The sequence below is a fragment of the Ranitomeya variabilis genome, chromosome 4, assembly GCF_051348905.1.
Source record: "Ranitomeya variabilis isolate aRanVar5 chromosome 4, aRanVar5.hap1, whole genome shotgun sequence".
Lineage (NCBI taxonomy): Eukaryota > Metazoa > Chordata > Amphibia > Anura > Dendrobatidae > Ranitomeya > Ranitomeya variabilis.
The window spans coordinates 676,140,731-676,155,918 of NC_135235.1; the positions used below are offsets into that span (position 1 = coordinate 676,140,731).

At 42.0% G+C, this 15,188-nt stretch overlaps 1 protein-coding gene across 1 annotated transcript; it reads left to right on the forward strand.

The window, feature by feature from the left end:
• Window positions 1-1,238: 1,238 nt before the first annotated feature.
• Window positions 1,239-13,446, forward strand: LOC143766318 (uncharacterized). The gene is made up of 4 exons (XM_077253905.1): window positions 1,239-1,582; window positions 1,666-1,763; window positions 2,941-3,031; window positions 11,621-13,446. Exons 1-4 carry the CDS (start codon window positions 1,498-1,500, stop codon window positions 13,216-13,218), a joined length of 1,872 nt encoding a protein of 623 aa, XP_077110020.1. The 5' UTR covers window positions 1,239-1,497; the 3' UTR covers window positions 13,219-13,446.
• The last annotated feature ends 1,742 nt before the right edge of the window (window positions 13,447-15,188 follow it).

The window sequence follows — 15,188 nt, forward strand, 5'->3', positions numbered from 1 at the left end:
GCCTCTCTCTCTCTCAGCCAAACCAGATCTCACACTTTGCGCTGACGAGGGGCAGTACCCTGTAACACTGTGTCTGCAAATTGAGAGTTTGCTTTTGGCTTTTATCCTAAGTCATGTGACAAGGCTCATTATAAAGTCGATATTGCCTTTTAGGATTGCTACTTCATATAGGTGACACAAGAGTTCTCTCTGAAGAGAGAATTTACCACATAAAGTTACACTGGTCAGAATTGTAAAATTTGACCTGGTCATGAAGGTGGAAACATGCTTTGGGGGGTAAAGGGGTTAATATTTTCTTTTTTTTACTGGTGCTTTTCTTGTAATATAAGAAAGCTTAAGGCCAGAAATAAACCCCATAAAACACTGTGCATGGAGACTTTGGGATCAGATAATTTCTGTCCTCGATGTGTGTTCAAACAAAACAGCTTTTATAAAAGCCTCTAACTTCTGTGTGTTAATCAGACATGAGATCCAACGTGATAGAAGATTACAGTGCGGGGAAGACGGGAAACCTTCATATAGACGGCCGGTGGTGATGGAGTCAGTGACGGACTCTGGACAAATATGTTTCTAGAGCCGTAGTAGGAGATGAAGATGTCGTCCTCATTATGAAGTAGTTATTTCTCCTGTCACGTGTAATGAATATCTCCTGCAGTATTGCTAATGCCGATTCCAGTGTCGGTAAATGAGATGAGAATTAGCGTTATGGAAGATGAGTCTATGAGAAACGTATTCAGCTGCCGACTCCGAGGAAGAAACTGCTTGTTGTCTGTGGCCTAAAATATATAGGTTTTATTAGTAGATATAAAGAAGAAAACTAAATACTGTAAAATAATAAATCTTCTCATATGTTTCCCTTATTATTTCCAGTAATTGCATTATTAGACAGGATTTTTATGATCCTCTTTTCATTCAGGTCTCTACAATATCGGATCCTCTCAGTAAAGATCTTCTATAGAAGAGAATTTTCCTGATTTACCCATCAATGATGGATATGGACAGAGACAAGATGGCGGAGAGGCTATTACACCTCACCCTAGAGATCCTCTTCCGGCTTACTGGAGAGGTGAGAGATTCTGATGATGTCACATTACATCATTCTTATCTGTGGTAATAACAGATGGACAGAACTGGAGAGGTGAGGACTCTGGAAATGTCTGTAGTGAGACTTATTAATGTGTCTCTCCATAACCAGGATTACACAGTAGTGAAGAAGACCTCTAGTGAGCGCTGTCAGGACCCTGTGTCTGAGGGGTGGGGAAGACCCCTGAGCCCAATCATGGGGCCTCCACCTCACTCCCTGATACATGAGGACATTATTAATCAGAAGATCCTAGGACTCACCTACAAGATGATTGAGCTGCTGACTGGGGAGGTGACATTGCTGGGAATTCTGGGACATTATACAGAAATGCTATGAAAGGATTGGGGTGATGATGGTATCATTGTATATGTCAGGTTCCTGTAAGGTGTCAGGATGTCACCATCTATTTCTCCATGGAGGAGTGGGAGTATTTAGAAGGACATAAAGATTTGTACAAGGATGTCATGATGGAGGTTCCCCAGCCCCTCACATCAACAGGTAATAGACAGGACTAAATACAGACGACCTATTATTATCTTTATGTAAAGAATGAATTCAGTCCCTGTATGTGTTTCCTCCAGTTCTATCCAGTAAGAGGACAGCACCAGAGAGATGTCCCCATCCTCTTCTTCCACAGGACTGTAAACAAGAAGATCCCAATGTTCCTCAGGATCACCAGGTAGATGGAGAGAAAGTGTCATAAGTAGAAATAAGTGAATTTCTTTGGGTCCCTGCTTATTCTGCAAGCTATAGCACTTAGGCTAGGTTCACATTGCGTTAATGCAGCCCGTTCAACACATGCGTTAAAACGGGCTTTGTTAGCACAAGTGCCGACTTGCTAGCGCAGATAGCTAGCAGATGCTCTATCGGACCCGGAAACGTTGCAGCCCACGTCCCAGGGTCCGTCACTCAATGACGGCACATCGCTAGCGCACGCCCATTATGGGCGTGCGCTAGCGATGCGCCCGAAATAGAGCTGAATGGCAGCATTAACGGACTGCGTTACACCACGTTGTACCTCAGTGTAATGCAGTCAGTCTAACGGACTGCTAAAAAGCAATCTGAACCTAGCCTTACTGAAAAAGCTGCAGAGGGAACTCTGCTTCCTGTATCTCGCCGACTGATCAGCTGTTCGGCTCTGCAGCGGCATGTGTGTGTGACAGTCATACACATGCATGGAGAGCCCAACAAACAGGTTCTCCATTCATGTGTCGTGTCTGTCACACAGCCACCGTATACAATTAAGAAGAATACTTGGCACTCAACTTTGGAAGATGATTTTATGTTTAATGCAGTCAGAAATCAAAACGTTTCGGCCTGGTTTGGCCTTCATCAGTTACAGACTGCACAGTATGGGCGTAGTCTTGTCCAATTTAGTGAGTCATACAGTGGTAAAAGGATCACTTTAAATGAGCGCTGTGGAAACTGTGACTATCAGTGTCAGAAGGATGAACACTGCCGGCCGGGCCTGTGATAAGAGACTGCGCGCAAGTGTCCTGCAGCAACGTGGTATCCACTGCTAGTCAGCTGTCACACAGCCACAACACATGAAGCTGTAGAGCCAAACAGCTGATCAGCCGTCGCAATCCAGGAAGCCGGGTTCCCTCTGCAGCTTATTCGGTAAGCGCTATAGCTTGCCGAATAAGCAGAGACCCAAAGAAATTTGCACATCTCTAGTCATGAGATCTCCCCTATGATGTGTATATGGCTGTGAAGGTCTTGTGCTCAGTCTTGTTTTATTCACCAGTATTATATGTTTTAAACTTGTGTAATGAGAACGGTGGAGATGGCAGGATTAGAGCTGATCATTGATGTAACTTCTCATCTGTCTGTGACTTTTACAATATTTGTTTCAGGGTGAAAATATAACCCATGTTAATACTACTGAGACATACGTGAGGAGTGGTGAGCAGTGTAAAGAGGAGATTCCTACAGATAACCGCCCAGGTGAGTAGTAACCACTAAATACAGGTAAGCTAGGGATTGTTCTCAGTGCAGAGCTGTGGCTACTTTATCAGTGGTGTAGTCCGGACATATCAATCGTGTGATCACCAATTTGCCTCCAGACCAGAGCATTCTCTTCCACCTCAAACTGTTCAAATGATTTTGGGCATTGAAAATCCTTCCATAGAACTTACAACCTGGAAGATCAACCTACCCCCTGGATTTAGAAGACATTGACTTTTACCTGCCCAGATCTGTAAACTACAAAGCCAAATGACAGCGTACGTAAAAGGTCCTGACAAGCTAGAAAATCACTTGAAAAATATTATGATGGGCCTCTAAGAGAAAGCAGAGGGTAATGATGCTATTGGCTTCCTGAAATCCAGATATCTCATTGGATGAATCTACCTTCTCTATGTCTTTTTTTACAGGATGATTGTGTATGGTAGTTTGATTGTGGTGGGATTGGCCTACCCCACCTATGTGAGTCTTTAACTGCCTGGTAGTCTTTAAAAAAGACACATGTGCAGTCTGTGATTTAATAGTATAGAAAAAAGAAAATGATTCAGTTCACCCTTGTGATGGTATTCTCACAGCCCATGAGATATTTGATCCGAGCACAGAAACGTCTCTGCTTGACGCCAGATACTTGTGCATGAAAATCAAGGTACCCAGCTCAGGAAATAAAAAAGTCTTTATTTGGACAAATGTAAAAAGTAAGCTGCTTGACAAACCAGTGCATACTGGAGGAAGGAATGTCTTGAATAACTGGACGACACGTTTCAAACACGTGTAGTGCTCTTAGTCCTCAGTTTTTTATTAGTATACCCAAGTCTTTTTCACACGTGCTGAGGCTTAGTTCTATTCCTCCAATTCTATAGATGTAATTTTGGCTTTTCTTGCCCAGATATAGAGTCATGCATTTCTCCCTGTTAAATAACCATTCTATTAGTCGCTGCCCATTGTTCAAGCTTATCTAGATCCTTCTAAATTCTTTCTCTGTTTTCTCTAGTCTTAGCTATCCCTCCTACCCTTGTATAGTCTGCAAATTTGATAAGTTTACCTTTAGTTCCCTTTTCTAGATCATGTACAAAAATGTTGAACAACAGAGAGACCAGGACAGAACTTTGTGGTACTCCACTTAAAGCACTCTTCCAATTGGATGTACAACCATTTATCACCACTCTTTGAGTATGATTACTGAGCCAGTTATGAATAAACCTAACTGTAGCCTTGTCAATCCCATACTTGTTCATTTTTTCAATAAAGATAGTATGAGATACTTTATCAAATGCTTTTCTGGAGTTGAGATATACTATATCTATGGTATTTTCCTGATCCAATTTGTTCAAAGATCTTTCCTATGAAGACCCACTGGCCTGTAAATTTCTGACTTAACCTTCTTACCTTTTTTTGAAGATAGAGACAACAATTGCCCTTCTCCAATCTTCTGGGACCTTTTCTGTTCTCCAGGAATTTTCAAGGATTCCGGCTAGTGGTTCTGCATTTTCCTCTGCTAACTTTTTCAGTACCCTAGGATGTAATTCACCTGGACCAGGAGATTTAAATTAGCAAAGTGTTCCCTCACCATCTCGCTGTTTATAGGTAGTGTGGATTATTTTATTCCTTCGATAGCACCGTGAAGATCAGTTGATGTTACAATTGCTTTCTTAGAGAACACATTCAAAATAGAAATTTAAAAGTTTCTCAACATAATTTTTGACCATTCATCGTTTTCATCCTGTAAAAATCCTATAGCATCTTTGACTTTTATTTTGCTCTTGACATACATACAAAATAATTTTTTATTGCTTTTGATCTCCCTTGCAAGCCTTACTTCATTACTGATTTTGGCTCTTCTAACTTTTGCCCTGCGTTCCCTGCAGACAGCATTATATTCTTCTTTAGATATGCCCCCCCCAGCCATTGGACCTTTCCTACCCTCTTTATGAGTCCATTCGTATCTGCCTTTCTGAAATCCAACCTTAGTCTGAGTCCTCACTGGTCTTCCTCCTATTCCTCTTTTAATCCAAAACTCGAGGATAGCATGATCGCTGACTCCTACATTCCCGGCCATCTTTACCTCCTCAACCATTTCCTCCTTCTTGGTAAAAATTAGGTCCAATATTGCAGATCCTTAACCCTTTGGCGACTGCCGATACGCCTCTTAATGGTTGCAGTTAAGGGTACTTATTCCTCAGCGCCGCTTTTTAACGGCACTGAGAAATAAGTGTACAGCGCCCCCCAGCGTTGGAAATTCTCCGGGGTCTCCGCTACCGTGTGTAGCGGAGACCCCGGAGAAAATGGTTTTTACTGACCCCAGTGTTGCGATCCCCTTTATTTATGGAATAACTGCGACCGCAAAAAAATAAAGTCTGATTTCCCTTTTAATTTTGCTCTCCACTGATGTGAACTAGCATATGAGAGGGAAATGGGGTCCTCCGAGCCCCAACGGTATGTCCAGTGTCCCTGGACCCTCATGCCTTCCCTCGGTCCTGTCCCCCAGCCGCCGGTGTCTTCTTCCGGGAAGAAAATGGAGGGCGCATGCGCAGTGCATTTGCTGAGATCTGCCGGCCGGCACCCGGCAACAATAGGAAATCTTTCCCATGTGATGGGGTCTATCACAGTGATCAAAATAAAAAAAAATAGTAAATCAAATTCCCCTTTATCACCCCCTTAGTTAGGCAAAAATAATAATAAATAAAGTTATTTATTCCATTTTTCCGCTAGGGTTCAGGTTGGAGCTATGGTTAGGTTTGGGGTTAGGGTTGGGCTAAGGTTAGGGTTGGGCTAGGGTTATGGTTGGGGCTAGGGTTAGGATTGGGGCTAGAGCTAGGGTTAAGGTTGGGCTAGGGTTGGTGTTGGTGTTAGGGTTGGGCTAAGGTTAGGGTTGGGCTAGGGTTAGGGTTGTACTTAGAGTTGGGGTTATGGTTTGGATTATGATTAGGGTTGAGATTAGGGTTAGGGTTGTGATGGGGTTAGGGTTGTGGTTTGTGTTTATGGTTGCGGTTTTGGTTTGAATTATGGTTAGGGTTGAGATTAGGGTTAGGATTGTGGTTAGGGTTGGGATTAGGGTTAGGGGTGTGTTGGGATTAGTTTTGCAGTTAGAATTGGGGGGTTTCCACTGTTTAGGTACATCAGGGGGTCTCCAAAAGTGACTTGGCACCCACCATTTATTCCAGCCAATTTTGCGTTCAAAAAGTCAAATGGTGCTCCCTGCCATGCGCTCAAACAATGGCTTTCCCCCACATCTGGGATATCTGTGCACTCAGGAGAAATTGCACAACAAATTTTGTGGTTGATTTTGTTGCTGATACCTTTGTGAAAATAAAAAATTTGGTTTCAACGTAAATTTTATGTGAAAAAAGTAATATGTTCATGACTCATGAAAGCTTACAATCTACAATGAGGTGGGAGGAGACAAGGTACAGGGGCTTATGTACAATGATGGTCCAGCCATCTTTAGGGAGTGGGGGGTAGATAAAGGCTGCATGAGCTAGTCACCAGCCAGTATTTGTGGTGCTATTGGTGCAGTGGAGTTTGATGAAGGGTTATTCTCAGATAGTGAATGTGCTATACACACACACACATACACATACTTCGATTAGGGAATGTGATAGGCCGCTCTAAACAGATGTGTTTTTAGGGAGCGTGTAAAACTGTGTAAGTTGTGGATAATCCTAAATTCTTGGGTTAGAGCATTCTAGAGGATTGGCGTGACACGGGAGAAGTCTTGGAGCCGGGAGTGGGAGGTACAGAGAAGTGGGAATGTTAGTCGAAAGTCACTTGGAGAGCATAACGAGTGGGTAGGCTGATAAACAGAAATGGGGAAGAGATGTAGGGGGGTGCCGCACTGTGGAGAGCTTTGTGGGTGAGAACAAGCAGTTTGAATTGGATCCTATAATGACTGAGCAGCCAGTGGAATGACGCGTCCGAGTACCGATTAGCCAGATGGACGACCTTGGCTTCTGCATTAAGGATGGACTGGAGAGAGGAAAGTCGAGTGAGGGGGAGGCCAATTAATAGAGCATTACAGTAGTCCAGGCGGGAGTGGATCAGGGCAATGGTGAGGGTCTTTGTTGCTTCCATAGTGAGAATGGACACAAGAGCGGGCAAGAGATTAGATATGGGAGGTGAAGGAAAGATTGGTGTCAAACATAACACCCAGACAGCGCGCCTGCTGCATTATTATGGTGCCACCCACTTAGAGGGAGATGTCAGATTTAGGGAGGTTAGTAGACGACGGGAGTTGAAGTTCAGTTTTGGAAACGTTTAGTTTCAGATAGAGAGCGGACATGATGTGCGGCCAAACAGTCACTGATGTTCTGTAATACAGCAGGGGTAAGATCAGGGGATGACACGTATACTTGTGTGTCATCAGCATAAAGATGGTACTGAATGCCAAATCTGCTGATGGTCTGTCCAATTGGGGCCGTGTAGAGAGAGAAGAGAAGGCAAAGTGGAGCCTTCGAACGATACACTGAAGCAGCCGTCAGAAAGATAGGAAGAGAACTAGGAGAGAGCAGTGTCCTTTATGCCTATTGATTGGAACATAGAGAGTAGGAGATGGAGGTCAAGAAGAATGAGCAGAGAGTGGTCACCATTACATTTTGCTGTCAGAAGGTCGTTAGTCACTTTGAGTGCGGTTTCTGTAGAATGTTGGGGGTGGACGCCAGATTGTGATGCATCTAGGAGAGAGAGAGTGGAAAGGTAATGGGTAAGCGGGGAGTAGACCAGGCGCTCCAAGAGTTTAGAGACGAATGGGAGGTTGGAGAATGGTCAGTAGTTGTTGGTGAAGGATGGGTCAAGAAAGGTTTTTTTTTTCTTTTTTTAAATGGAGTAATGATAAAGTGTTTGAAGTTGAAGGAGGAGGGGAAAATACCAGAAGAGAAGGAGAGATTGAAGATTGTAGTTAGGTGAGCAGTGACTAGAGATGAGCGAATATCTTCGACTGCCTCCTTATTCGGCAAGCTATATTTCTTACCGAAGAAGCTGCAGTGGGAATCCGGATGGCTGGAATGCTCAGATAATCAGGTGTCCGGTGCCACAGCTGCATGTGTCGCGGCTGTGTCACAGTCACAACACATGCATGGAGAGCCTGAGTGTTGTGACTGTCACAAAGCCGCAACACATGCAGCTGTGGCGCCAGACACCTGATTATTGGAGCGCTCCAGGCATCCGGGTTCCCGCTGCAGCTCTTCGGTAAGCGCTATAGCTTGCCGAATTAGGAGTCAACTTAAGATATTCACTCATCTCTACTAGTGATGACAGGAGAGAGAGCCTGGAGGACATGTGATGGAATGGGGTCAGTAGTGCATGTAGTCAGATGAGAGAAGAGAGGAGCCTGGAGACTTCTTCTTCTGTGATTGGATCAAATGTGGAGAGTGAGCCAGAGGAGATGTGGAGAGGGACTGGAGTTGTGGCTATTGGTGTCTGGGATATTCCCTATTTTCTCTATAAATTTAGAGGCCAGGTCATGAGGACAGATGTCTGTGATAGGGACCTCTGTCTTTGGACTGAGGAGGAGTGAAAGGTGTCAAAAAGTTTTTTGGGTTGATAGTGAGGAGATCAGGGTGGTGAAGTAGGTCTGTTTGTCGATATGAAGGGCAGAGTTATAGGTTCTTAGCATAAGTTTGTAGTGGATGAAGTTTTCTGGTGTGAGTTTTCCTTCATAAGCGTTCAGCATTCCTAGAACATCACTGGAGAAATCGAGTTTGCAATGTGAACCAGGGCTGTTTTACTCTGTTTGGAAGTTCTAAGGGTGAAGGGCGATACTTGGTCCATGGTGCTTCAGAGAGTGTCTTAGTGGCTGAACACAGCCTGTGCCTCCCAAAGCTTCTGGTTCCAACGTCTCCTCCATTATCAGCGCTGCCTGCAGAATGACTAAGGTTGCGTCTTGTGACAGAAACAGACGTCACAGGAGCAGATCCCAGATGAGATGAGACGCACCATTTCAAAATCCCTTATATGACAAAATGGCAGAAAACCAGAGCAGTAGAAATCTCTACAAAGTGACTCCATTTTGGAAATTATAACCATCAGTGAATTAATCTATAGGAATAGTGACTATTTTAATTCCACAGCCATTTTCTGGAAATTAGCATGCAGTGGATGTTGGAGAGTGAAAATTGCACATTTGCCATTCTATTACCCAACACATAATGCCCAGATTGTGCTCCAGGAGACACACACATCGTAAAATAAAGTGGGTTCTTATTATAGTAATGCCAAATACATGAATGCTAAAAGAGGTTTGGGCACACTCCAAGGCTCAGAAGCGAGGTGGAGATTTGACTTTAAGAGAACAGATATTGCTGGATTGGCTTATGGAAGCCATGTTACTTTTGAAGAGCATTTGAGAAACTAATAATTTGGAAACCTCTGTTTTTCCACTGACAAATGATGGACCTGAGTGAGCAGTGTAGGACTGGGGTGCCAAAGGTCCACCTGTAACCTACTCCAGGGCCCCACCTTTCAACTACATTCAAATGTGACATTATTCTCAATTGCAAATTTATATTACAATGAACTGGGTAGATTGTTAAATGAATAAAGTGCTGCCTTTGTCTGTACTTAATGATTCAACTATGTTGTGCCAAGTACTGCTCATATACAGTGGGTACGGAAAGTATTCATACCTCTTTAAATTTTTCACTCTTTGTTTCATTGCAACCATTCTGTAAATTTAAAAAAAGTTCATTTTTTTCTCATTAATGTACACTTTGCACCCCATCTTGACTGAAAATTGACAAGAATGTAATAATTTTTGCAAATGTATTAAAAAAGAAAAACTGAAATATCACATGGTCATAAGTATTCAGACCCTTTGCTCAGTATTGAGTAGAAGCACCTTTTGAGCTAGTACAGCCATGAGTCTTCTTGGGAATGATGCAACAAGTATTTCACACCTGAATTGGGGGATCCTCTGCCATTCTTCCTTGCAGATCCTCTCCAGTGCTGTCAGGTTGGATGGTGAACATTGGTGGACAGCCATTTTCAGGTCTCTCCAGAGATGCTCAATTGGGTTTAGGTCAGAGCTATGGCTGGGCCAGTCAAGAATGGTAACAGAGTTGTTCTGAAGCCACTCCTTTGTTATTTTAGCTGTGTGTTTAGGGTCATTGTCTTGTTGGAAGGTGAACCTTCAGCCAAGTCTGAGGTCCAGAGCACTCTGGAAGAGGTTTTCATCCAGGATATCTCTGCGTGGCCGCATTTATGTTTGCTTCAATGACAACCAGTCGTCCTGTCCTGCAGCTGAAAAACACCCCCATAGTATGATGCTGCCACCACCATGTTTCACTGTTGGGATTGTATTGGGCAGGTGATGAGCAGTGCCTAGTTTTCTCCACACATACCGCTTAGAATTATCACTAAAAAGGTCTATCTTCGTCTCATCAGACCAGAGAATCTTATTTCTCATAGTCTGGGAGTCCTTGTGTTTTTTTTTAGCAAACACTATGCAGGCTTTCATTTGTCTTGCACTGAGGAGAGTCTTCTGTTGGGCCACTCTGCCATAAAGGCCCGACTGGTGGATAGCTGCAGTGATAGGTGACTTTGTCTGCATCTTTAGAGCTCAGCCACAGTGATCTTGGGGTTCTTCTTTACCTCTCTCACCAAGGCTCTTCTCCCACGATTGCTCAGTTTGGCTGAACGGCCATGTCTAGGAAGTCTTCTGGTGGTCCCAAACTTCTTCCATTTTAAGGTATATGGAGGCCATTGCGCTCTTAGGAACCTGGAGTACTGCAGAAATTCTGTTGTAACCTTTGCTAGATCTGTGCCTTGTCACAATTCTGTCTGTGAGCTTCTTGTCCAGTTCCTTTGACATCATGTTTCTCATTTGGTCTGACATGCACTGTGAGCTGTGAGGTCTTATATGGACAGGTGTGTGCCTATCCAAATCAAGTCCTGTCGGTTTATTTAAACACAGCTGGCCTCCAATGAAGGAGTAGAACCATCTCAAGGAGGATCACAAGGAAATGGACAGCATGTGACTTAAATATGAGTGTGAGCAAAGGGTCTGAATACTTATGACCATGTGATATTTGTTTTTCTTTTTTAATAAATTTGCACAAATGTCTACATTTCTGTTTTCTTCAGTCAAGATGGGGTGCAGAGTGTACATTAATGTGATAAAAATGACATTTTTTTGAATTTACCAAATGACTGCAATGAAACAGAGTGAAAAATTTAAAGGGGTCTGAATACTTTCTGCACCCACTGTAAGTGGGTGATGGGCCACTCTTTCACAGGAGCCCATTGGAGGATTCTCCTATGGGCCAGTGCTAGCCTGTTAGTGAGAACATGCTTTTTTGTGATATTAGTAGATGTTTTTATTGGTATTATTCTTGCCTATATAACATTTTTTGGTGGCTTTTTATTCCTTATTTGGGAGGCAGAATGAACAAACAGCAGAACACCACGCTCTACTGGATCATTCTATGAGGTTTTCTATTAGAACTGTCATTGTCTTGGTGAATAATTCAGTATTTTTACATACCTTGCCATTTCTTTAAACAGTTTAAGTAGAAATGCTGTATAATATAGAATTCAAGGATATTTTATTCAAAAATAATAATTGTTTTTTTTTCTTGGCAGATGAATGTACCAGGAGATCAGAGGGACAGCTGACCTCTTCAACTTTTAAATCAGATGATATTGAGATCCCACAGAATACAATTGAAATGAATGCTATTACTCCAGATATACCATCGTCTTCTCACAGCAAAGATCTGCTATCTGATCCTATGAAACAAGTCCTGTCTTCTGATTCATTACTGACTACTAAGGAAAATCAAAGTCACAAAATAAGCATTGAAAAAAAAACTGCTCCTAAAGCAAAGTCCTTTTCACTTTCAGAATATGGAAACAATTTTCTCCTTGAACAGTCTTTTCTTGAACATCAAAAAATTTGCACAGCAGAGAAAAGATTTTCTTGTTCCAAGTGTGGGAAATGTTTTAACCGGAAAGCAGATCTTGTTAGGCATGAGAGAATTCACACTGGTGAGAAGCCTTTTCCATGTTCAGTATGTAGGAAATGCTTTACACAGAAATCAGCTCTTGTTACACATCAGAAAACACACACAGGGGAGAAACCTTTTTCATGTTTAGAATGTGGGAAATGTTTTAAGCAGAAATGGGATCTTGTTAATCACCAGAGAACTCACACAGGGGAGAAGCCATTTTCCTGTTCAGTATGTAGGAAATACTTTACACATAAATCAACTCTTGTTACACATCAGAGAACACACACAGGGGAGAAGCCATATTCATGTTCAGAATGTGGAAAATGTTTTAACCGAAAATCAGATATTGTTAAGCACCAGAGGACTCACACAGGGGAGAAGCCATTTTCATGTTCTGAATGTGGGAAATGTTTTATCCAGAAAAGTATTCTTGTCATACACCAAAGAACTCACACAGGAGAGAAACCTTTTTCATGTTCAGTATGTGGGAAATGTTTTAACAACAAATCAGATTTGGTGAAGCACCAGAGAATTCACACTGTGGAAAAACCTTATTCATGTTCAGAATGTGGGAAAAGCTTTAACAAGAAATTAGATTTTGTTAAGCACCAAATAACTCACACAGGAGAGAAGCCTTTCTCATGTTCAGAATGTGGGAAATGTTTTAACAACAAATCAGATTTGGTGCAGCACCAGAGAATTCACACAGGGGAAAAACCTTATTCATGTTCACATTGTGGGAAATGTTTTAGCAAGAAATTAGACCTTGTTAAGCATCATATAAAGCACACAGGGGAGAAGTCTTTTTCATGTTCAGAATGTGGGAAATGTTTTAACAACAAATCAGATTTGGTGAAGCACCAGAGAATTCACACAGGGGAAAAACCTTATTCATGTTCAGAATGTGGGAAAAGCTTTAACCAGAAATCAAGTCTTATCAAACACCATAGAACTCACACAGGGGAGAAGCCATATTCATGTTCAGAATGTGGGAAATATTTTAACCATAAATGGAATCTTGTTATACACAAAAGAACTCACACAGGGGAGAAGCCTTTTTCATGTTCTGAATGTTTGAAATGTTTTTACAAGAAATCAGATTTTGTTATACACAAAAGAACTCACACAGGGGAGAAGCCTTTTTTATGTTTAGAATGTGGGAAATATTTTAACCATAGATCAAATTTTGTTAAGCACCAAAGAACTCACGCAGGGGAGAAGCCTTTTTAATGTTCAGAATGTTGGAGATGTTTTAACTAGAAATTGCTTCTTGATAGCCACAAGAGAACCCACACAGTGGAGAATACTTTTTCCAGTTCAGAATGTGGAAAATGTTTTATGAAGAAATCATTTCTTCTTAGCCACCAAAGAATTCACACAGGGGAGAAGAAGTTTGATGTTCTTAATGTGGGAAATCTTTTACATAGTAATCAACTCTAAATAAACAACTGAGAAATCATACAGAGTTAAAGTCTTTTTCATATTCAGTGCTAGTTGGAAGAACGAGGCTAAGTGCCAGAATTGGCGCATCTTAGAGATGCACCTTTTCTGGGGTGGCGGAGAGCTGATGTTTTTAGCCTGGGGGGCAGTATCCATGGCCCCTTTCCTAGGCTATTAATATCAGCCCAAAGCTGTCTGCATAGCCTTTTGCTGGTTATTAATTATGGGGGGACCCTACATCATGTTTTTTAGGGTCCCCCATTTTAATAGCCAGAAAAGGCTAAGTATACAGTTGTGTGCTGATATTAATAGCCTGAGAAGCTCCATGGGTATTACCCCCTTCCCTAGGCTATTAATATCAGCCTGCAGCTCTCTGCATAGCCTTTGCTGGTTATTAATTATAGGGAGACCCTACATCATTTTTTTTAGGGTCCCCCATTTTAATAGCAAGTAAAGGCTAAGTATACAGTTGTGAGCTGATATTAATAGCCTGAGAAGCTCCATGGTTATTACCCCCTTCCAAGGCTATAAACATCGGCTCCCAGCTGTCGGCTTTCCCTCCACTTGTTACGAAAATTTTAATTTTATTAATTAAATACATGTACAGTAAGCTGCAAACACACTGTACTAATTGTATTTGTCAGTGACATTTATATATCTACCTATTCTTCATGTATTTATGTAATCCATCTCTTCTGTCGGCTCCTGTTGTGATTTTACACTAGGTGGCAGATGATTTGCCAGCTTTTCTTCTATCTGTCTATATCTATATATATGTGTGTCACTGACATCTATATATCTATGTATTCTATGTGTATATATCTATTCTAACCTGTCACTCTGTGATTTTACTGTATGTAGCACATGAATTGCCGGCTTTTATTTTATCTTTTACCGAATGTTACCGACTTTTTCCGATTTTAAGAAAAATGCTCGTGTTACCGATCACGAATCCGAATCTACCATATTTGTGCCGAATTTATGTTTGGCAACATTTTCCAAACATATTCGTTCATATCTATTATAGAGGCCTGATCCAGAGGCCACCAAAAATTCTTCTCTTTCTAGTGTCATACAGTAGGGGACCTGATTTTAAAATAGTTTGTAGCATCTAATGTGTTATAGAGGCCTGAGCCAGAGGATACAAAATAATTCTTGTGTTCTTAACGTCATACAGTAGGCGACATCTGACTTTCAAATTGTTTGTAGCATATCTTCTTTGTCATAGAGGCATCATCCACACTCAAACAATTCTTTCTTCTGTGACTAACACGATACAGCACGCCATATTTCACCTTGGCATTTACTGCCTCTGAAATTCAGCTGTTTGCAGAGGTGGTGAAGAGTTTAAAATCTTAATTTTTTATTGCAAATACTGTGCTATTACCACACTATCTCAGCAACATGACTGGGAAAATGTGAGGCTGCGTTAGAAGAATTAGGCTTGATGTTCAAGGTGTACGTGAGGTAGGTGGTAAGGTTAGTGAACCAATAACGTCACATCCTATGCAAAGACATCTGGCAACTTCTGTTACTGGATGGGCTACTCCACTACCTTTCTTCAGCAGATGCACAGCGGTATGCCTTGTTGATGAGGCCCAGAAAGAGCATCTGCTTGAGTGGATGGCAAGCGCAGCTTCAAGTGGTCTCTCCTCCTCTTCCTCCACCTTAACCTCACAACCAGTACAGTACACAGGGATGGCACCCAAATTCTTCTTGCTTCCCCCCGCATCCCAACCCTCCAACCTTACAACTGACTG

Excerpts from the sequence above, each read along its gene's own strand:
- LOC143766318 (XM_077253905.1), top strand. The coding sequence starts at position 1,498 with ATGGAGGAGTGGGAGTATTTAGAAGGACATAAAGATTTGTACAAGGAT. Across the intron at positions 1,764-2,940 it reads ATGTTCCTCAGGATCACCAG|GGTGAAAATATAACCCATGT; the intron begins GTAGATGGAGAG and ends TATTTGTTTCAG. Across the intron at positions 3,032-11,620 it reads TCCTACAGATAACCGCCCAG|ATGAATGTACCAGGAGATCA; the intron begins GTGAGTAGTAAC and ends TTTTCTTGGCAG.